Source organism: Hemicordylus capensis, chromosome 5 (genome assembly GCF_027244095.1).
Source record: "Hemicordylus capensis ecotype Gifberg chromosome 5, rHemCap1.1.pri, whole genome shotgun sequence".
NCBI classification, from domain to species: Eukaryota; Metazoa; Chordata; class Lepidosauria; order Squamata; family Cordylidae; genus Hemicordylus; species Hemicordylus capensis.
Window position 1 is genome coordinate 34,592,426 of NC_069661.1, and position 24,051 is coordinate 34,616,476.

Here is a 24,051-nt window from a genome sequence, read left to right on the forward strand (position 1 = left end):
TGGCTTTTTAAAAATTTAGATTATTCATGAAGGAGGAACCTGTAGGCGACTACTGGCTCTGTTTGCCCCAAAGAAGACAGCCTCTATGCTCAGAAGCAATATGGCTCAGCTCAAATATATCAATCATGGCTTGATCGAAATATATCAACCATGGCTTCCAAAAGGTCAAGGCCAGGCCTGCTCAACTTAGGCCCCCCAGCTGTTTTTGGACTGCAACTCCCATAATCCCTAGCCACAATGGCCAATAGCCAGGGATTATGGGAGTTGAAGGCCAACATCTGCAGAAGGACCTATGTTGAGCAGCCCTGGTCAAGGCAAATCCAGTTTTGCATGGCTTTCATTTTCCATCTGCTGTGCACACCCATCTGCGATGGCCTCTGAAAGTGGAACAATAGCTGAAACTCTAGTTTATCAATTCAGAAGCACCCCAGACTGTGGTTAGCAAGAACCACAGCTTGCAAACCCACTGCAAAGCCATAGTTTCCATTTCTGGCTTGTGAGTTGATTGCAAACCATAGTTTATTCATTCAAGCATCACACCAAACCATACTTAAATCTTAATGGCATTATATTTGAATAGAGCCTTGTTTTATAACTGCTCCCCCATAAGCAATCTTATGCTGGTTGAACTAAAACTTTATTCAGAAGCAACTCCACTTTTCTTCTTCTCCTTTCCCTTTCCGATCCCACCCCCACACTCTCTACAGATTCCCACTGGGACAACCCTCCAAACAACAAAATGCAAAATATTACTAAGTAGAATACCATCCCTCCCCTTTATAACAACCCAACCGAAATTGAATTGATTTAAAATTTAGTGACAAAGTGGTCTCCTGTCATGCACACTTCTAATTCTCTAGCACAGGAGCTGTTTGTGATCTTTCTTCTGGTTCCGAGGAGTGTCCATCACTTTCATCAACAACCTCTGTTACATCAAAACTGGGAGCAAGGTCAAATTCCTCTTCAGTTCATCTTTTGAGATCAGACTCCTTCCCATCGTCTCATAGTATGCATGCAGGAGCCTCAAACTGTTCCATTTCTTTCCATCATCCAATATGACAGAAATCTCCTCATTTTAATTATTTGTTTTGGTCCCGAATATTGGGAACATCTCTTTCTTGTTTTATAACGTAACCATACTCAAACAAATTCCCCCACCTGCAGAATGTAGCAGTTCAGGAATGTAGGCCCAGCAATACAATTTTTAAAAAGATGCAGGAACTTTCACAAGCTTTACAGGCTCACACACATAGCTGGTTCAAAATCTCATCGCCAAATGTTTTATAACTGCTTCCCTTGTAAACACAAAGCAATCTCAGGTGGTTTAGCTAAAACTTTATTCAGAAGCAAATCCCTTTTTCCTCTTCCTTTTTCTTTCTGACTCCACCCCAACATTCTCCACTGGGACAAGCTTCCAAACAACAAAACACAAAAGATTACTAGATAGAATACAACAAGCCTCTATCTCTCTCTGACCACCAGAGACCTCTTGAAATCACATCTAGAAATTTGCAACAGTTGCTCAGACTCAGATCAGCAAAGCCATTCTGTTCCATCTAGCACTTCTAATGAGTTTAAGTATACATTCAGTAACAATTGAAAATCACATTTGAGAGTGCTTTACTCTGGATCTGTTTTTTGTCTGGATAGTGTTGCCCAGTTTTTACTGGATCTTTGTTTTGAATATTTTTTCACTTTGAAATGTGCAGCAGAGATTTCAGACACACAGGGATAACTCTCTTCTTTAAAGAAAAATCACTTTTATTTACATGACAGATGGTTTGCATTGCACAAAGACTTGAATCTACAGAATCCATTCAGTGGTGCCTTCACCTGTATATCTTCAGCAAATTGTGTGTATGTGTATATGAAGAAAGAGAACCAAGTAGTTCAACATTTTAGAGAATTCAAGTGATCACTGGCCAAGAAAGTACCACTTATCAACTAGAGAAAGAGAGAAAAGAACATACATAAGTAATGAATAAGACCATATAAATCAGGCCTGCTCAACATAAGCCCCCCAGCGGCTTTTGAACTACAACTCCACAGCCACAGTGGCCAATAGCCAGGGATTATGGGAATTGCAGGCCAACATCTGCAGGAGGGCCAAAGTTGAGCAGCCCAGATATAAATAGATAATTGTTGTCCTCTGTGTATAATCAATACACATAAAGAATCCTTCCAAATGTAGTCTTGTTTTATTATGTGATCCAGTTCTCCTAAAAATGTATCAGACAATGAAGCTCTTCTCACGATCAGTAGAAAGCAGGCTAAGGGAACCTAGTCTGCTTTCTACTGATTGTCTGAATCAGTGGCCATCCAGCATGCCACTGATGGTGGTGTTTCCAGTGGCCATCCATCATGCAACTGTGTCTGTGCAAATTTTGCACATTTGCACAAGAGCGCTCTTGCGTAATTGCACTCATGCTTCATTACTAGAAGCTTGCACAGGATCCTTGCTTCAAGGATGGCAGCTTCTCCCGCAATAGTAGCAGCAATGCAGAAAGTTAAGCAGAAAGTGGTCTTTCCCTAACACAATAGTTTGGCACTAAAGGAGCTGACTTACTCCATTACTCTGCTGCCTGTGCAGAGCCCACGAGTACATCTGGAGCAGCGCCAGTCAGCTTGGGAATTAGCAGTCATATATATAACATGGAGAGAGTGCATGGGTGCGGGCTAATGAAGTTAGCATACTCGACACTCATGAACACTTCTCTCTGGAAACCTCTTTATTCCCAAATTCCAACACACACATTACCAAGGAGCAAGTCCCACCAACATCATGACAATTTGTATTATGTGCTCAGAAGCAGATGCAAGTTTGCCATGTCAATTTTTTTTATTGTTAAAATAAATATCTATTTATACAAATGAACATTAAAAGAATATTATTAATGGAAATTTCAATGATGTAGAAAAGTCATTCTTTTAACATTAACCTGAAAGCTTGTAAAACTAGGAACTAAGTAATAGTTCTTCATGAGGTAAGACTTCTTGTAGGAAAACTGCACATTATACCTCATTTCTTAACAGTCACATATTTCAATAGAGAGCTCTTCACAATGTCTGGCAAAGGCTCTAAATTAACCAGCGACAGTGGGCAGTACCGGCACTGCTGACTCTTGGAAGCAGTGCACGATGTGCGACCACACAAGAATCAGTAGTATTGGTACAGCCCTCTTGCACACCAGTATCACTGGGTGATTAAGAACCCTGCAGTGGTGTGGGTGGGTCTGCACCACCTGCGTTTCATTGTGGGGCATGTAAGCCAATGGCATAAGGTGATCAGCAACAGTGGCTGACATCGTGTGCAGAGTTCTGTGCACACTGTAATGCTATGTGCATGCAGTGGTGCAAGTGCACGCTAGGTGCTGCACAATAGTATGGCCACTGGAAATAATCAGCATACTATACTATCATGCAGCTCCAACTGCATAATGCTTGTGTTTGCACAAGGGTGCACTTGCTTGGCAACTGTGTGCACGTTGCATTACAATGCACAGGGAACTTTGCACAGTATGTAAGCCAGCGTACACTGTTTGAATGCCAGCTGAAAGCTCCACCCCATTTTTCAAAGCTGTACCCTCCATGCTGACCACAAGCCCTGCACTTATCTGTAAAGACGATGATCAGGAATACTGGGGAAGTAGGATTCCTGATTATGAGGAGGATCTCTCTGTAGGTATCACATTTATCTCTGCAGATAGATGCTGTACGAGGGGTGGGTCTATGTAGTGCTTTGATGCAGGAGGCAGGACTTTCAGTCAGCACTGTAATTGTGTACACTGCACACGGGTACTGAATGTGCTTATCATAAAGCAGGGGTTCCCAACTTGTGGTCCTCCAGATGTTGCTGAAGTACAACTCCCATCATTCCTCAGCCACAATAAACTGTAGCAGGGGGCGGTGGGAGTTGTAGTTCACCATTTGGAGGACCACAGGTTGGGAATTCCTATCATAAAAGGATTATTTAAGTATAGGTCCCACTAGGGGTGTACAAACTGGCTCGACGTTGAGCCAGTTGGACATCAAGCCAGTTTGGTTTGATGACTCGGGGTTCAACCGAACCACCCCGTTTGGTCTGACCCCAGACCAAACACCCCCAAATTTCTGGGGGGGTTCACGAAATTCTTTTAGTAAACAACAACAACAACAACAACAACAACAAGGCAGAGGCCAAGTGCGCAGGTGCGCGGCCTCCAAAATGGCTGCCAGGCTGCTGGGAGAAGGCCAAAACCCGGCCAAAGAGCGGCCGAACATCCAAAAAACCAGCTGAATGTTTGCACACTAGGGGTGTGCAAACTGGCTCGACATTGAGCCTGTTTGACGTCGAGCCAGTCGGTTCAATGGCTCAGGGTTGAACCAAACCACCCCGTTCGGTCCGACCCCGGACCGAACACTCTCAAATGTTTGGGGGGTTCACGAACTTTTTAGTAAATAATAATAATAATAATAATAAATAATAATAAGAAGTAATAATATAATAATAATAATAACAACTTGGTAGAGGCCAAGTTAGCAAGTGTGCAGCCTCCAAAATGGCTGCCGGGCCACTAGGAGAAGGCCGAAAACTGGCCAAAGAGTGGCCGAATGTCTGAAAAGCCAGCTGAACCAGCCAGAGCAGGGCATGAGGACAGCCAGCGGGGGGAAGCGGAACCTCCCGTGGACCCCCCCTGCCGCCTCCAGGAACTCCCCCAAGGGGAGTAACGTAACTATTTTTGTAAAAATTCATTAAAAGAAAATTGTGAAACCCCTCCCTCCTGGACTGGACCGGGGTGGGGGGTTCAAGGCGGGGTGCTGGACCGAACTGGCCCAGTTGGGTTCGAGGCCAGTCTAGACTTGAACCAAATCAGCTGGATCTGTGCACTTCCCTAGGTCCTACAATATAATCTAACTCTACATAAAATATATTGCTTATTTATCATACAAAAGGGATTGCTTGACACTCAGTGGGCTGTTGGGATACATACCCTAGAATTCCCCATTCCTAAACTTCTACCCTGGAACATCCACTTCTATGTCACCTTAACAGTATGCCACTCATATCATCATGATACTCCATTTTAAGCAATTTTCTAGTGGCACAAACCTTAGGATAGTGCCTAAATCTTTCAATGTTGATTTACTTTAAAGTAATTTTACAGGACATGTGGAAGCAATCAACCATAGGAGCCCTGTTCAGGCGTTATAAAAACCAGAGCACTATATTCATGTACAGAGTCCCCAAGAGTGCACTCTGAAGTCCTGTCTCTTAAACTGGTGTGTTCAGAAGCTCTGCCCCCACAGTCTATGGTTACGGCAGGCCCGCTCAACTTCACCCCTCCTGCAGATGTTGGCCTACAGCTCCCATAATCCCTGGCTATTGGCTACTGTGGCTGGGGATTATGGAGTTGTAGCGGGGGGGCAAAGTTGAGTAGGTCTGGGTTACAGCATTGGTCAACAAATTCTGCAGCCATGGACTGTGGAAAACAGAGCTTGTGATCACATCAGCACAGGGGCAGAGCTTCAAAATGTGCTCTTTGAGACACTGTACATGGTTCCTGATTTTTATAATGCCTGAATAGGGCTTAGAACTTACCTCCTTTGGAAACAGAATATCCTTCCACGGGATCTGCAGCCTATAGAAGAATCAGAAAATGTGTGTTATTAAGGGACAGGCCAACAGCTCCTTTAGACTAGCTCAAGGGTTTGAGAGATTTTGAAGGTTTTTAGTTCTCTTTTTACACTAATACTATTATTTATATAACAAAATAATATATTCAACAAGAAAGTTCTCAAAGTGGATTACACAGCGGGCGGGAGGAGGGGGGGAATACTAAGAAGATGGTTCCCTGTCCTAAAACAACTCACAGTTTTAAAAGAAATAGAAGATAGCTACCAGCAACAGCCACTGGAGAGATGCTGTGCTGGGGCTGAATAGGGCCAGTTGTTCTTTGGTTAATATAGAGAGAATCAGTGCTTTTGAAAGATGCCTCTTTGCCCAGTTAGCAGGGAATTAACACACACTCATGCCATTCTAGACACGGCATTCAAACTCCCCTTAGTTTCAAAAATCTTTTGCAATGCAGCGTGAGGAATTGCTATTCACCATATGCAACTCCAAAATCTAGTGGCAGGCAGGTTCTTTAGACACTGGACATTGTCCTGAGCCTTTGGGACAGGATGGGCTATGCAGCTGAACATTATATGTATTTTAAATTATGAGTCAGCAATGGGAGAAAATTGAGTTTGGGCACATTCAGAAAAAGCTTCTGAACGCGCACTATTTACAGGATCTTCTGTAATAAACATAAGGGAAGATGAGTCACTGAAAGCTGGGCTTTTAAGAGAAAGTGGAGGTCTCATTTGTGCCAGCTACGCCTGTATGACTAAATGTACAAAACCAGCATTTCAGTTCATAATTAGTTAAAAATCAGCTTTCTAAATAGCTGGGAATACTCATGAGAGGGAGGGAAACACTCAACATACTGATGCAATCATTGCAGCTGGCAAAGTAGTTGTTATAAACAGATCAGAATCTGGGGCTTCATTTTTAGTATATAAGCAAGCATTTATAATTTTAGCATCTTTCTAGAAGTTGCGTGCTCTACAATACAACATTGAGCATCCCCCCAAAAGAATCTTGAAAGAAGCCATCCTTTTTTCCAGATCAATTTGAAGATCACCATTCATTCATTCATGCTCTCTCTCATACACATACGTACATACACACAATTCCCTTCTCCTGTGGAGAGATGCATTTAATTATACAAGGCAGTAAATGAAGTAGGCTCATGGTGATTAGCGTGTGCTGCTGCTAGTCAACGAGTCTGAGTGTTGGAAGTAACTCATGGCAACAGGACAGATGCAAAAAACAAACAAAAAAGGCAGCGGGCGAGATATAAATGGTCCATCTTGCTGTTCAGTATTAGAAAGGGGGGGTGGAAATGGGGCTTTACAGAGCACTGAATGTGAGAAAATGAAGGTTACTATTCAGCACTGAAAAGATTAATAACAGTGGCTACATTCCTCCCCACCTATGCTTCTGGGACACACACACACGCGCGCGCGCGCACGCACACACACACACTTCTTTGTTCTCCATTTAATTACCAAGCCAGGCCTTCTCTTTGACTTACACCTTGCATCCAAGGAGAAAAATAAATTAGGCCTGTGCACATCAGGAGAGGATGTTGGAAATTCCGGCCCGACCACAAAGAGGCAACAGAACGCAGGGCAATTGCCCCTGGTAATGCGGTGGAGGAGGGGGGTAGCTGAACAGAGTCTCGGGAGTTTCCGGGGACGGGCTCAAAGTTCCTTCCCATGGGAGAAGCTCTGAGCAGGACTAGAGTACTCAGCCATCCCACACTTCCTCCCAGTCACCTCACACACTTTCCTAGGCTGCGTCACTCCCCAGCTGCCCCCAAATGCTCCCGAGATCGTCTTCAGCCACCTGGCCATCCCGTGCCAGTGCTGAGTCAGCAAAAGAGCCGTTGCCACCGCCACACTACCGAGGGGAATTGCCCTGTATTCGGATGCCTCCTTGCATTGGAGGCCGAGATTTCCAACATCCTCTCCTGACTTTACTGACTTGCACAGCCCTGGGCAAAGAATCATTAACGTTTCCTTACAGATTGCACAATTGCTTGGGTATCCTCTTCATTACAGCAGTACGGACTGGTGTGCACCAGAAGATTAGTGCTGGAAGACAAAATATTATTAACAACGTCTAGAAAAGGCCATTGGGATGGTTCAGATACAAATGCCAAACTCTGGTTTGTTATGAATCAACATCCCCTGACGAACTCATGGTTTGTGAGTGGCCCACAAACCAGGATCTGAAACCACGGTTTCAACGAGAAAAAACCATTGTTCGGAATGTTGCTCTGCCTTTGAAGGCCACTATTTGGGTTAACATATGGGGATTCTGAAAGAAGAAAGGAAAGGGAGGAAAAAACATAAGCCATCGATTGCACAAATCATGGTGGTCTGGAGTCTAAACTATGGTTAGTACACACCATGGCCTGTAACCAAACATAGGAATCAATACATGAATGAAACAATGTGTCAGTTAGTAAACACATCCCTAGATAGTCAAGACAGATAAACTTTAGGCTCAATTCACACATCACACCATACCAGGGATACGGAAGCACAACTATGGGGCTGTTCACACAACTGCCTGCAATCAGTCAGTCGGGGGGGGGGGTTCAACCTACCTTCCTCCAGATGACCACTTGCAACCCTGAAGGCATGCAAACCACACACCCACATGACCAGCACTGCCAGGAGCAGAACAGATTCATCTCCCTACTGCTCCCAGCAGTGAGGGTAACCAGAGGCTGGGACTCATTGTCCCAGCCTCCAGAGATCCCACAATGCACTACACAATGCATTGGGGGATTCCCCCAAGAGATGAGCACTCCAGGTGCCTGTCTCTGTGTGCGGCCAGGCTCAAAGCAGTCCGGTTTGCACAAGAGCAAGCAGCCCAGGTTAAGGGAGCGCTCACTCCCTTAACCTCATGTAACAGCTAGGCTAAAAAGCTGGGCAAGGCAGTGCTGCGATCCCAGAGGTTCTCACACACAGCCTAACCCAGGATGGGGGTCCCTAGCCTGGGTTAGGCTGCATGTGAGAACAGCCTCTATAATCTGATGTAATGTCTGAACTGACAAACCATGGTTTGCAGTCATCTGGCAATCAATCAAAAACCTTTAAGACTTGATCACACAATCATTTGAATTTAGGTTTAATGTGAGTTACCACCACTGGAGTGATTGTGAGAACCCATGCCAAGATGGTTTATATCCCAAGAGTCCCACCTGGCCCCTACCAGTGAGTAGCTGCATGATGCATGATGTGAAATATACACAATTGCCGAGTTGTGAGAAGTCAGGGAATTGAGCTTTCTTGACTCAGTAATCACATATGCATATGCTCCGTCTTTAGAATCATGTGATAGCACACATGGAATTGTGCTGTGCCATGTCCAGAAGACTAAATTTCCTGCTAGCACATGAGTCTCAGTCTGGATGTCCTTATACAGACAAGGAACAAATAATCAAAATAAGTAGTGACTCTATTTTCCATTTCACCTATAAATAAATATTCTCATGTAACATTTATATGCAAAAACCTTGATTTCTCCCTTTTTTGCATGGGCCAGGATTTGTGGACATAAACAACCATGTTTCCAAGGGACTTGAAAAAGACCAGCACAGATGTTCTTCTCCAGAAGTTTTCAATGAAGAGACAAGCAATATTTAAATAGCAGGGTGGATTGCCTCTTCAGCAATGGGAAAAAACTTGCTTCCTGGGTTTTTGAAGCAATTTTTCCTGCCAAAGAGGAAAAGCCGCTCTCCAGTTTCAAAAACGTCTTGTCTCTTCAGTACCAGATGGCTCCAACAACCAGGACACAAATTGACTGAACATGCACTTCAGTCCTCCAAGCTTATTTGCTGATCCTGGCCATTATGTATTCATTTGGAAAGAACATTCAAGTCACATGTGTTAAGAAAAGCAAAGGGAAATACCTTCCTACAAAGAAATTAATATAATACAAACCTCTATACAACTGGATAAGCAAAGAACAAAGTATTTTAATGATACTCCTTAATTTTAAGGAGCAATTTCATAACATTCCGTATTCGGCTAGCTAATACTACTCTAAACCTCTCTTTCATTATTTCCACACAACACAGTATGACCACTCAACACCCATCTAAAATATGCAGAGCCAACAGAACCAAAAGCACCTTCAAGAAAATTCAAGGTTATCACTTTTGCAAGCAAACTACAAGCAGAAGATTAGAGACCAATTTATTTTTGGAGCCGTTACTAAAGTTTAATTGCCGAGTAATCTGCAGGGCTCATGTGTAGAGATCTTTTTTTAAAAAAACAAAAAACAATAATTAAGCAAAATTACCAACAAAAGGCAGTATGTAGAAGAGATCTATGGGCACAGAAATGCTACCATCTAAATAAAAACCACCCAAGGCTGGATTTGGATGGAATAGTGTGAGTTGGATACTTACCATTTTATAGCTTCCCCATCAGCCTTTTTGTGAAGTAAAGCTTTCCAGTATTCGTGGGTGGATTTAATTACCTCAAGGGCAAACGTCTATTAAAAATATTAAAACTGATATTTTAGAATATAGCTGATAAAGCTGGGCTTTTCTTTTTAAAAAAAAATTGTCACATTTATTTATTTAACTAAAGTAATTATACTCCTCCTTTGAGTCCCCAAAATGGATCTTCAAGGCAGATACAGTAATAGAAACCAACAGTTATATTGGCGTGTGTGTGTGTGTGTGTGTGTGTGTGTGTGTGTGTGTGTGTGTGTATCTATATCTATGAAGGATTCACCAGTGCAGCGAGAGAGCAGCCTAACAGAATTTCTAAACTAACTGCACCACTACACTGGGGAAATGGAAATTGTTGACATCCTTCCCTTCCCTAGGAAGCCCTCTGTGCTTCCCTGAGAGCGGCACAGCCTTCAGGGACATATTTTTGGGTGGCACAGGCTTCCTGGGGAAGAGGAGCGTATTAAAAATTAATGCTTCCCTGCTGCTGCTCTCTTGTTGCACTGGTGCATCCTTGCTCTATATGTCAGCCATTCTAATCCATATCTAAAGATCAATACAGCCTTACAGATAAGTAATGGGGTGAACACTAAGAACCAGAGCACAGACAGAAAATATTCGGATCATTCCAGGAGATAACCTAAGCAAATGCATGACATTTTAAGTTAGCACTGGACTCCAACACTAAGAAGGCTCTTTGCCACGCCCTTACGTGCCACACCTATTTTCTTTCAGAAGGCAGAAACATACAAATTAGGGCCTCATCCAATGTTTGTAGTAGTGGGCAGGTTCATATTGGACGACATGGTCTTTTACAACATGTTGGCCAATATCCTGGTTACTGAAGCACCAGTCCTTCTAACGAACAGTGTGTGTGTGTGTGTGTGTGTGTGTGTGTGTGTGTGCGCGCGCGCGCACTGTTACTCCTTTCCGGTCTAAGGCAGAATGCATTTGTGGAATAGTGGGGGCTGCTGATCTCCACCTGCAGAAGCACGTCCCCGAGGGTCATGCAGCCTTCAGGGAACCAGGGAGCACTTCTGGGGACAGGGGAGATAGACTGGTGCAACTCACAGAGCACTGCTAGTTTGCCATGCTCATAAAGCACAACACTTCATTCGCCAGGATGTTGGCCATTACAGTTCCAGAACTTAAGGGGTTGCCAAGGAACAGTGGAATCAAAACTTCACGTTGGACAATTGCCAAATTGTTCCTAATCTAAAAAAAAGAGGTGAAATCTTCCAAAAGTGTTCAAGAAGTTTCCTCATCAAGATTTGCAAACTCCAAAGATTTGTAGCCTGCCTCCTCAGAAAGAAAGAAAGGGGCAGCAGCGGCTGGGGAACTTCCAAAGGATGACAATGCAAATATCGCAAGAATAGGAACACAGCTATCTTCGATGGAGACCATGGGAACAAAGCCATATTTGGCGAAAGATCAACCCTCTTTGCGTTCCCAGAAACATTTTGAGAAGCCTCTCCAAGCCAGTTCAAACAGAGACTGAAGGAATTTGGTTCATGCCTTGGATCTGCTTTAGCAAAGCATTTCAGCATATGCTTAATTTAAAAAAAAAAAAAAGCCAGCTGTTTTGGCTACAACCCCTCTCCAAATCTCATTGAAACAGTTGGAAAGTGTCTAAGGTCAGTAGAAGCGCTGGGAATGCAGCGGAGGCCAGGTTCTGTTTTTAGAGAGAGTCAAGAACATGCAGTTTTCCTGCATGATGCATTTTAGGAAAAGCACGGGGGTGGGGGGAGATTTCAACAGAAAAATATATGGAATCAGAGGCACTGCAGCAATTTGCTAATTTTTATCCAAAAGAGGAGCCAGCTTGCATGTGGAGTGCTGCACTTTCGAGGATTCCCATAAACCTACCTGGTATGCATTATACAGATTTGAAAACGTCTTTTAAGATGACTCAAAACATTTGGGACACGTGTACTACAGAAAGAGGCAGGGTGGTTAGACTGATGGACCTGGATTGGGAGGACCCAGGTTCCAATCATCAAAATCCCCTGGGTAAATCTGGGCCAGTCACACACTCTCAGCCTATGGGTTGTAGTGAGGACAAACAAGAAGAACCAGTGCCCTGACCCACTGCACTTCATGGGCTTGTCCAGACAAGCAGCTTTCCCCTTAGTGTTACGGTGACGTTAACTCCATCCGTGCAGAAATGCAATGGATGGGCAGAGTAGCCTTGCTGCAGAGGAGAGCAAGGCTCCTCTTGGGAATGGGGCGGCAGCTCAGTGGTAAAGCATCTGCTTGGCATGCAGAAGGTCCTAGGTTCGATTCCTGGCTTCTACAGGTAGGGCTCAGAAAGACTCCTACCTGAAACTTTGGAGAGCCACTGCCAGTCTGTGAGGGCAATACTGAGCTAGATGGACCTATGGTCTGACTCAGCAAGGCTATGCACACAAGCAGCCCTACCTAGGTTAGGGAAGCCCTACAGGGGTGGGGCTGCTCGTGTGCTGCACTGGGACGGCCTCCCTTGCAATCCCAGCACTACTTCTCTTGCCAGCCTGGGCTTTTACCTGGGTTAAAGGGTGCAAGCACATTACCCTAAGCACGGGGTTGTGTGTGTAGACTGGAGTTGTGTGAGATGGGCCGAGAACACCAATTTCACAGGGGTATCCCCTAAAGCACTGCACTTGTGCGGTGCATTGTGGGAAATCCGGAGCCCGGGACGCGTCATCACAGCCTCCGGAGATCTGCGCTGCTTGGAGCAGCATGGATCATCAAGGAGCATTCTCCACCCTCCTCGCAGCATTTCCTTGCTTGTCTGGGGGGTGAAGTGAGTTGGACCCTGCTGTCCGCCCACCCGAGTGAACAGCAGTGTTCCCTGTGTCTGCAGAGTTAATTTTATATCCCACTCAGGTTGAATCAGGAAGGCCTCGTTCTGAATGCACATGTGCACACACTGCCTTGATACTGCTGCCCAGAACAAAACTCATTCTATGCACAGATGAAAATAGTTAGAGGGGACACAAGTGAATCGGCTTCATATAAGGCAGCTTCCTACATTCCTGCACTGAGAGGAGGGATGGGAGCATCATTTCTTTAAAAAGCATGTTAGGAACTTCATTAACAACCACCAGAAATAAGCACAGGGTGGGGTGGGGTGTGTGTGAATGAAAGGGAGCACTTTCCAACAAGCTACACAGGAGCTGACACCAACTCAACGGCACACTTTGCTATACACACGTGCTCATCTGTTTAAATGAATTTTCGTACATATCACTGAGTAGCCAAAAAATGTTTCAACATTTTTGAGTTCTCAAGACTGTACTGAGCAGTGGGAACAGATCAGTGATGTCATAGGCACATCCAATGGTCGTCTGCAACTACAGCATAGGAACACAGGAAGCTGCCTTATACCGAGTCAGACCATTGGTCCCTCTAGCTCAGTATTATCTAAACTGACCGGAAGAGGCTCTCCAAAGTTTCAAGCAGGAGTCTCGCCCAGCCCTACCTGGAGATGCCAGGGAGTGAACCTGGGACCCACAGGTGAAACTCGGAAAATTAGAATATCGTGCAAAAGTCCATTAATTTCAGTAATGCAAATTAAAAGGTGAAACTGATATATGAGACAGACGCATTACATGCAAAGCGAGATAAGTCAAGCCTTAATTTGTTATAATTGTGATGATCATGGCGTACAGCTCATGAAAACCCCAAATCCACAATCTCAGAAAATTAGAATATTACATGGAACCAAGAAGACAAGGATTGAAGAATAGAACAATATCGGACCTCTGAAAAGTATACAGTGTACTGTGCTTGATTGGCCAGCAAACTCGCCTGACCTGACCCCATAGAGAATCTATGGGGCATTGCCAAGAGAAGGATGAGAGACATGAGACCAAACAATGCAGAAGAGCTGAAGGCCGCTAATGAAGCATCCTGGTCTTCCATAACACCTCATCAGTGCCACAGGCTGATAGCATCCATGCCACGCCGCATTGAGGCAGTAATTGCTGCAAAAGGGGCCCAAACCAAGTACTGAATACATATGCATGCTTATACTTTTCAGAGGTCCGATACTGTTCTATTCTTCAATCCTTGTCTTCTTGGTTCCATGTAATATTCTAATTTTCTGAGATTGTGGATTTGGGGTTTTCATGAGCTGTACGCCATGATCATCACAATTATAACAAATTAAGGCTTGACTTATCTCGCTTTGCATGTAATGCGTCTGTCTCATATATCAGTTTCACCTTTTAATTTGCATTACTGAAATTAATGGACTTTTGCACGATATTCTAATTTTCCGAATTTCACCTGTAGATGCTATTCCTCTGAGCTATGATCCAATTTCCCAAGGAGAAAATCTGGCAATGCTCACATGTAAATTACCCATCCAAGTGCAAACCATGGTGGATCCTGCTTAGCAAGGGGGATAATTCATGTTCGTTACCACGAGAGCAGCTCTCTTCCCCAATCCACACTTTAGTTCAGCTAAACAGATTGCCTCCACAGAACTTTGCAAGGGCAACAAACACCAACAACAGGATGGTGGGGGAGTGTGTTTCCTCCTGCACAACTAGGAGGAGGGGGAAATGCTTTCATGTTTCTGAATATTCAACTTCTTCCCAAGCCCGATTACTGCAGTTGAAGCCCTTTCCCATCATTCCAAACAGATCGAGACATTTTCCCAGTCTTGCATGCACAAGTCGCCAAACCATTTTTACTTTCGCTGGCAAGGAAAATCGCACCCTTGAACAAGGATCATCCACGAAAAATTTCAGACTGATCATCTGAGGCTGGCCCATGGACTGCTTTTTTCAAGCTAAGTAAACTAAGTTAGATCCCAACCATGAGTCACCACTTTTTAATGGATTTGTAGAAGACCACTTCATTCTTACGCACATCAGTTCAAACGATGCTGTCTCTGCACAAATGGTTATGTTGGGGATGTACTGAGCATTCACATGTTGTGATGTCCTCTGCAGACATCCTGATGCCTTTCCAGTGCGCCCCTTTTCGGCATGTGGGAGCTGTGCACCTGGGCCCTATACCCATGCTCCAAGTACTTGTTTACATTTGTAAGTCTTTTTTTATAATATTAATTTTATTGAAAAGGGGCTTAGAAACTGATAACAGGAGTACAAAACAACCGTCCCTTCTTGCTATAGGAGTCTAATAGAGTATTAAGTGGCACAGCTTAACAAAAAGCGCTGTACATTTCTGAAGCCTCTGGGGGGTCAGTTACGGCCTCAGATCTGTTAAAATGGTAGAAGCATTTTTAGAGCTTCACATTAATTGCTACAATAATGGAAACTTGTAATGAAGACATATATAATTCCACCTCGTGTCATTTCCCCCCACTTTTTCTGAATGGAAGGTTGGTTGGTATATTCTTTTTAAGGTTTACACTGTGTGCATGTTTATTTATTTAAAACATTTTTACCCCACCCCTCTACTGCTTGGGGCGGCTCACAACATTTATAAATTAGCCACAATGTAAAATAATAACTAATAAAATTAACCAAATTAAGTTAAACAAGTTAAAAATCCAAGCTAAGGCCAAAATCAGAATTAGAGTTTTTTTAGTTTGTTTCAAATTAAGTTATTTTAAAAGCTAAAAACTGGAAATTATAAAAAATAAAAGAACCTACCAAGTATAAGCAACAGGTGAAACATTTAAAAGCCTCTTTAAAAAGATATGTTTTACTTGTTTTTTAAACACACACACACACAACATAACTATTCAAGGAGGGCATTCCAAAGCCAAGGGGCCACAACACTGAAAAGATCCTGCTTCTAGTCCCCGCCAACTGTATGCTAAGTGTATGCTAAGTATCAGGAGTGGTATGGTTCTGCAATGTTATCAATTCTAAGTTCTATTACAATGTATGTATATTTTGTCTTAAAATAAATGAATGAATGAATGAATGAATGAATGAATGATTCGATTTCTATACCGCCCTTCCAAAAATGGCTCAGGGCGGTTTACAAAAAGAAACAACAAATAAGATGGCTCCCTGTCCCCAAAGGGCTCACATTCTAAAAATAAACTTAAGACACACACCAGCAACAGTCACTGGAAGTACTGTGCTGGGGGTGAATAGGGCCAGTTACTCTCCCCCTGCTAAATAAAGAGAATCACCACGGTAAAAGGTGCCTCTTTGCCCAGTTAGCAGGCGTAGTGACTTATATGACATTCTGTCCCAGGGATAGGCAACCTTGGTTCTCCAGATGTTGCTGAACTACAACTCCCATCATCCCCAGCCACAATAAATTGTAGCTAGAGATGATGGGATTTGCAGTTCAGCAACCGCTGGAGAACCAAGGTTGCCTACCCATGTTCTATCCATTGCATGGAGAGGCCTGCTACTTCTAGCCTTGTCGCAGCAAACAGAGCTATAAAGATGGAATATCCAACATGCAGTTGTACAGAACTCTGGCTCACATGTTGCACAGTGCAACGCAGAAGGTACAGCACCGCCCGTAATGCTGCAAGTATCCAAATCATCACCCACAGTGTTGCAGAACAGTCCTGTTCTGCCGCTTCTTAAAATTGTGCAATTGCATTTGTGCAGTCCTACACCCACTGGAAATAAAGGACACAGCATTGTGCAACGTTGATTGTAGCAGCAGAACACCATGGGTAGTGATTGAGCTACTCACAGTGACGCCAGGCAGTGCTGAACCATGCACGCTGCACTGCAGAGCGTGTGAGCCACTGACAGCTTTGTCAGCTGAACCCTCTGCCCTTCTTTTCTGGTATATGAAATTCCAGAACTTCAGTGAGAGCATAATTCCACAGAATACTCATTTCAGCAAGAGCCAAGACTACACCGATCATCTTTAACAAAGATTCCTCACCTTGTCTTTATACGTGCCGTTAAAAGCAAACTGATTTTCCGGCTTCCCGTCTGGGACTTTGTATAATCTGAACCAGTCAGCTGTCGCTTCGAGATAACCTGGCTTGAACTTCCTGACATCATCAATCTCTGCAAGGGATTGGGGGGGACGGGGACGACGACGACAAAGAGATACAGGATTAGTGTCACAGGCCATTTCGCCCAACCTACTGGCCTAAGTATATATATGGATGTCAAACATGCATCCCATCAGGTTCTCTAAACATAGCCCATAAGCAGAAGCAGTTCCATTCACTTAAACTAGCAAATGAATGGCAGCTTCCCTGAAAAAGAAGTTAAAGGGGGAGCTTGTGCACTGCGCACACACAGAGTTCTGCATATGCATCAGACACCATGCAACAGTTTGGATCACACTGTCCAATTTCTCTGGATGATGTACTTTGCTTTCAGTACCAATTGCTGAGCACTGTTCCCTCTAACAGGGATTCCCAGATGATGTTGTCTACAACTCTTATAATCCCCAAGCAAAATCTATTGCAGCTGGGGATTCTGGGAGTTGTAGTCAAGAACATCGGGGAATCCCTGTTAGAGAGAACACTGTTGCTGTGAGTCTTGTAATACAAGCCATTTCTTCGATGGGTTGATTTTCTAAAACAACCACCCTATGTCTTTACTGACCAGCCCTTTAACCCACGGCAGGAGCTCATAGGATTTCTCCCATCCGTGCTCCAGCAGCACCTAGGAAGCACCCTTTCTTGCAACACAGAAGGCAGTTCGACTGCTCTGCATGGTGCAGAGTCTCCTTCTGCCCAGCCTGCAGGCATGTTGTGGGACTTTAAGCCTCTGAGACCCACAGGGATCAATACAAACATGCACTGACCATTCCTTATATGCAGGGCTGCTCAACTTCAGCCCTCCTGCAGATGTTGGCCTACAATTCCCATAACCCCTGGCTATTGGCCACTGTGGCTGGGGATTATGGGAGGAGTTGTCCAAACACAGGCTCGGGGGCCTGAGTTGAGCAGGCTTGCTTAAATGCCAGGGATCCCAATCTTGGGTCTGGAGATATCGTTGGGCTACAACTCCCATCATCCCCCAACCACAATGGCTGAGGATCAGTGTTCCCTCTAACAGGGATTCCCAATGTTGTTGACTACAACTCCCAGAATCCCCAGCTGCAACAGCTTTTGCTTGGGGATTATGGGAGTTGTAGTTATCATCTGGGAATCCCTGTTAGAGGGAACACTGCTGGGGATGGCGGGAGCTGTAATCCAACCGCATCTCCAGACCCAAGATTGGGAACTCCTGCCTTAGAGGAAGGTTGGTGCAGGCTGGGTGCATGTGCGCGCTTAGGTTTGCCTGGCAAGCAAGGCGGAACTAGACAGCTGCGCTCAAGCTGTGTCAAGCACTGGGTCCGCTTACTGCATGCCACAGCTTACAAAGCTAAAACCAAAAGTAACTGAGAGGAGGAGAAGGCTGCCAGTTAGACTGCCGGCTACCCAGAATTGCTTTATAGAGTGGAGGTTCCGTGGAACAAAATAGAGGGAGAGGAGAGGAGAGCTGGTCTTGTGGTAGCAAGCATGACTTCTCCCCTTAGCTAAGCAGGGTCTGCCCTGGTTGCATCTGAATGGGAGACTTGATGTGTGAGCACTGCAAGATATTCCCCTCAGGGGATGAAGCCGCTCTGGGAAGAGCAGAAGGTCCCAAGTCCCCTCCCTGGCTTCTCCAAGATAGGGCTGAGAGAGATTCCTGCCTGCAAGCTTGGAGAAGCCGCTGCCAGTCTGTGAAGACAATACTGAGCTAGATAGACCAATGGTCTGACTCAGTATATGGCAGCTTCCTATGTTCCTAGGGAAGGGTGCTCCAAAGACTTTCACAGGACCTCCTGCCAAATTGTCAAAAAACAAAACAAGGGATGCCTCACACGCTATGGCTCAAAAGGAGACTCTGTGCAGGCTGCCACATTTCCGAGGGCAACACAATTCTGTGTACATGTGGCAAGCAGCCAGAATGGGCTCTGACATCTTGGCAGGTGTGCAAGTGCCTCAGATGTGATGGGAGAGCCTCTTAATTAAGAGCCCCCCCCCTCTCTCTCTCACTCACACACACACACACACACCCCTACCTCATGGTTTCATGCAGAAATGGTTTATATATAGATGTGCATGTATGCTCTCTCTCTCTCTCTCTCTCTCTCTCTCTCTCTCTCTCTCTCTCTCACACACACACACACACACACACACACACACACACACACACACTACCCCTCATGGTTGCATGCAGAAATGGTTTATATATAGATGTGCATGTTGTGCTCTCTCTCTCTCTCTCTCACACACACACACACACCCCTCATGGTTGCATGCAGAAATGGTTTATATATAGATGTGCATGTATGCTCTCTCTCTCTCTCTCTCACACACACACACACCCCTACCCCTCATGGTTGCATGCAGAAATGGTTTATATATAGATGTGCATGTTGTGCTCTTTCTCTCTCTCTCACACACACACACACACACACACCCCTCATGGTTGCATGCAGAAATGGTTTATATATAGATGTGCATGTATGCGCTCGCTCTCTCTCTCTCTCTCTCTCGCTCTCTCTCTCTCTCCCACACATACAGCCAACACACCCCAATTGCAGCCAACATTCTAAAACGAGCTGTGGGAAGAGGACACATGTTTTTAATGACATCTTCTAAACATTCACAGGAAGTAGCAGCTTCAGTCCATATAAAGGCATTTGCTGCGTTTTTGCAGCTGGGGAAAAACCCTCTCACACATAAGTTAAGATGCTCTGTTGAAAACGCTTACCCAGTTTCACTACAAAGCACAAGTCTCTCTTTTTACTTCACATATAAAACACATACCCTTAGACTCAGAGAAGCAACACAGCATGTAAGGCATGGGGTAGGGGTTCTGGGCTATGTTTTAACAACTGGAAAATGGATTACATTTCTCAAAAGAAAGTATCACAAACAATCATGGCTTATTCGTCACACTTCTGTCCCTCCTCCAAGGAGCCCTTCTAACTGAATGAAGTTAGACAACTTTTAAAGTGCCGATTCTCTTATATTTAGCAGGGGGAGAGCAACTGGCCCTATCCAACCCCAGCACAGCATCCCTCCAGTGGCAGTTGCTGGTGTCTACCTTATGTTTCTTTTTTAGATTGTGAGCCCTTTGGGGTCAGGAGACCATCTTAGTTATGTACTATTTATTTTTCTATGCAAACCACTTTCAGAATTTTGTTGAAAAGTGGTATATAAATATTTGTAGTAGTAGCCTGCATGCACGATGACATATATGCAATCATTCTAATTCTCTTCACAGCAACCCCATTAACTGGGTTTGGGCAGAGAGATAGTAACTGGCCCAGGGTCACTCATGGGCTCCATGGCTTGAACCCAGGTCTCCATCATTTGGATCCAATATCTGACCACTATACCACAATAGTTCTCCACAAGTCTCAGCCATAGCCAAGTAAATACCTTATTAGCTGTATTGACCAAAATCATGTTCCACAGTCTGAAAGCATTTGTTAGCAGAAAGATGGACAAAAGGAGGCAAGTGTCCTACCATAGCAAGTGCTCCCTTCTTCTGAGGTAGGGCACATGGTATAGTCCTCCTCTCAATCCTACACTCTCCAGTACACTACTGTCCCAAGCAGTAGTACATAGCAGGGGGGCAAGGTATAAATATTTTATATGAATGAATATATTGTTTCTAACTTAGTTTTCGCATTGACATGGAAGTTTTCAATGCACAGGGAGATTATGACATGGTATATTACTTTCAGACAAATGATTTCTCATATTCCTTGTGCCTATAAGGACAGCTACACTTACCTGGCTTTACCCTTTGGTCTCCCCATGAATTAGACAGAATATATGCATTTGCAGGCCCTGACCCAGTACTTCAGAGCAGTGTTCCCTGCAACAGGGATTCCCCAATGTTGCTGACTACAACTCCCATAATCCCTAGCCAAAGATCATTGCAGTTGGGGATGTTGGGAGTTGCAGTCATCAACATCTGGGAATCCCTGCTACAGGGAACACTGCTTCACAGTAATGAGTGCCTCCAACTGTTGAAGAAGAATGTGAGTTAAAGAAGAGCAGAAATGTCTATTCAAGACATTTGAAGGGATGCCCTTTGGGCACTGGTCTTGTCAGTCACAGACACACAACCCCAGCTGAGAGCTGCAAATTTCTCAGCACTTAAAGCGCACAAGTGTACTAGGCAGGGATCCAATTTAAACAAGCATTTATTCAAAAGCAAATAAAACTGGAGTATCAAAATGGAGATAGACTGAACAAAACAAGAATTGCTCAGATATTTAGCCCTCATTGAAAAATTCTCCACAAGCCCATTGTACCTGTAAGAGTAAGCCAGAACTCCAAGGTAGGAGCATCTGAGATTGTAGTGCATTTTCTTTAAAGTGGGACTACTTTGCACACATACATTTTTTTTCTTAAGCATTTATTTATTTTCACCTATGTTACTGTCACAGACGTTTCTCTAACAAGTGACATACTGTACAAGTTTGAATGCCCTACAAAATGTGTGTTCAAACAAGGACGTCTCTTTCATGTGTGACTCAAAACAGTGACCAACTGAATAGCATTTCAGAAATACACAGGATTCAAGGGTCTCAGTTTCTTACGAATGATGCCAAGGGCCAACAGCCTAGGTCTTGCTCTGTAATGATTTACCCAGGTTCCTTTCTGTCATAGTCATCTCCTTCCTCCTGCCCCCGAGTCTCATCTGATATTTGGCATACTTCTGGAACACTTCTGTACTTAATGCAGATGTGTTTTAAGTGGGTCAACATTAAAAAGTCAGGTCTGGAACCTAACAGTACTTCAGCTGCTATTATTTGCTTGCACGGGTAGAGTGGGGCTCCGCATTCAGGATCCAGCTGGGTTGGATATTATTATTATTATTATTACATTTATATCCCGTTCTTCCTCCAAGGAGCCCAGAGCGGTGTACTACATGCTTAAGTTTCTCTTTCACAACAACCCTGTTAAGTAGGCTAGGCTGAGAGAGAAGTGACTGGCCCAGAGTCACCCAGCTAATATCATGACTGAATGGGGATTTGAACTCGGGTCTTCTGGGTCCTAGTCCAGCACTCTAGACCAAGTTCTCACTTCAGAGGGTGCCTACTTCAGGGCTATACAACTTCAGACTGCAGGTGGGAGCTCACGACTTAATGTTCCTCCATACAAAGAATTCCCTCCACAAAGATGTATTTTGTGTCAGGAAGGCTAGGCCAGAACTGTTCTTCCTGACCTAGGTTTCTAGGGGCCAGCCTAGACAATATTTTCCTTATCCTCGATATGGCCCATGCAATTCTGAAGGGGGATGAATCAAGAGCACCATCTTGACATCCTATCAACACATCTCTTAATCAAATGGGAGTGCTTTGTCCAAAATGCTGCTCTACACCACTGTTCCCTCTAACAGGGATTCCCAGATGTTGTTGACCCCTGCTAACTTGGCAAAGAAGCACCTTTTAATGTGGTGATTCTCTTTATTTTGCAGGGGGAGAGTAACTGGCCTATCCACTCCCAGCACAGTACCTCTAGTGATTGCTGCTGGTGTCTATCTTATGTTTCTTTTTAGATTGTGAGCCCTTTGGGGACAGAGTTCCATCTTATTTGTTTGTTATTTCTCTGTGTAAACCACCCTGAGCCATTTTTGGAAGGGTGGTATAGAAATCAAATGAATGAATGAATGAATGAATACAACTCCCATAATCCCCAAGCAAAAGCCACTGCAGCTGGGGACTCTGGGAGTTGTAGTCATCAACATCTGGGAATCCCTTTTAGAGGGAGCACTGCTCTACATGCAACCCCAATAATAGTAATGGGGTTGTGTGGGGACAAGCCTCACAACATGCACGCTAGTTTCCAGGGGCCAGTGGTTTTTTTGGAGAGAGGAGTGCTACTCAAACCACCTTAGGTGTCCCCACCACCACCCAAACAGTGAAATTATTTAGTCATAATGTGCTCCCACCTGCAGTCTGAAGTGGTTGAGCCCAGACACGTTTACCATATCCATGAAGCCTAGGCCTTGCAATGTCCTGAGCTCTGGTCTTTTGGTGCTGCAGACAGGTACATTGAAGGATGATCAAGATGAAAGTGTGTTGAGAATGTTTACCTCACCCGACACAGTATCCTCACTACAGCTAGGGAGAACTGAGCCCTTAGTGAAAAGCTCTTGTTCCCTGCCACAGTTTCCCTGCCAGTTTTAAATGGCATTTTCAATCATAAAGCCCACCTATTAGATTACACCATATCAACACAGCACATGCAACATCATTTTTTAATCTCTTTCATTACCATAGTTTCATCCCCAAAGTCTGAAAATTGTAGCCTGGTGTGAGAAAGCCCTGTTATAGAGAGCCTTAGCTCCCTTCACAAGACTACAATTCCCAAGATTCCCACGGAGAAATGCCAACAATTAAGACAGGTGAGAACTGTAGACTTTACTCTTCACTGTGTGAAATGGACAACTGAAAATGCTTACCATGGATTTTCTGTGATTCTGGGTCATCCATGCCAATAGCAATGATCTTCCAGTCAGTCTCTCCCTCATCAACAAGACCTAGAAGCCCAAGAACCTTCACCTGAACAACCTCACCAAGTGTACGAACCTTGAAGCACAGAAGAGCACTGTCTGAATCAGGAAGGCATTGGAGAAGACTAGATGCGCACACACACACGCACGCACACACCCCGACTCCAAATAATGTCACAGTTGCTTTCTGAACTATACTTATTTCTGTGCTATCCTGGATCTTTTAGTCTCCAAGAGCTCAGCAACTCAGTCAAGTCAAGAGAAAATCTAACTACTTCCTACAATCTTCACACTCCCGTAACCATTATGCACAGGTCTAGAATTAACTTCTTGTGCCATTGGTTGCTGTATCCTTTCCTCTCCACCCAATCATGCCAAATCTCAAATACAAGACAGACCTGGGAACCAATTTCACAGACATCAAGGGGATCGTTGTCACCACAGCATCCTGTGTGATCATCTTTATGACCAGGATCTTCCCAAGTCTGTTGAAAGGGGGAAATATCAAAGATGAGGCACCAAATATCATTCCTTACTTTACAATTAATCTCTGCAGATTACTGAAATTCCAAGAATAAAGGGTTCTGGCATAC

The 24,051-nt window shown here is 44.3% G+C and overlaps 1 protein-coding gene across 2 annotated transcripts in view; it reads right to left on the reverse strand.

The window, feature by feature from the left end:
* Positions 1–1,740: 1,740 nt before the first annotated feature.
* Positions 1,741–24,051, reverse strand: part of PPA2 (inorganic pyrophosphatase 2) — a 36,700-nt gene continuing 14,389 nt past the window's right edge. The window contains exons 6-12 of one of the 2 annotated variants that reach the window (XM_053256721.1): positions 23,857–23,943; positions 23,408–23,534; positions 16,875–17,002; positions 10,011–10,096; positions 7,611–7,680; positions 5,579–5,618; positions 1,741–1,944 (exon numbers count right to left, since the gene is read on the reverse strand). In XM_053256721.1, coding sequence (XP_053112696.1) covers positions 1,916–1,944; positions 5,579–5,618; positions 7,611–7,680; positions 10,011–10,096; positions 16,875–17,002; positions 23,408–23,534; positions 23,857–23,943 — 567 coding nt within the window. In that variant the 3' untranslated portion in view covers positions 1,741–1,915. The remainder of the gene's footprint in view (positions 1,945–5,578; positions 5,619–7,610; positions 7,681–10,010; positions 10,097–16,874; positions 17,003–23,407; positions 23,535–23,856; positions 23,944–24,051) is intronic. The other variant, XR_008308725.1, reaches the window with a different exon arrangement.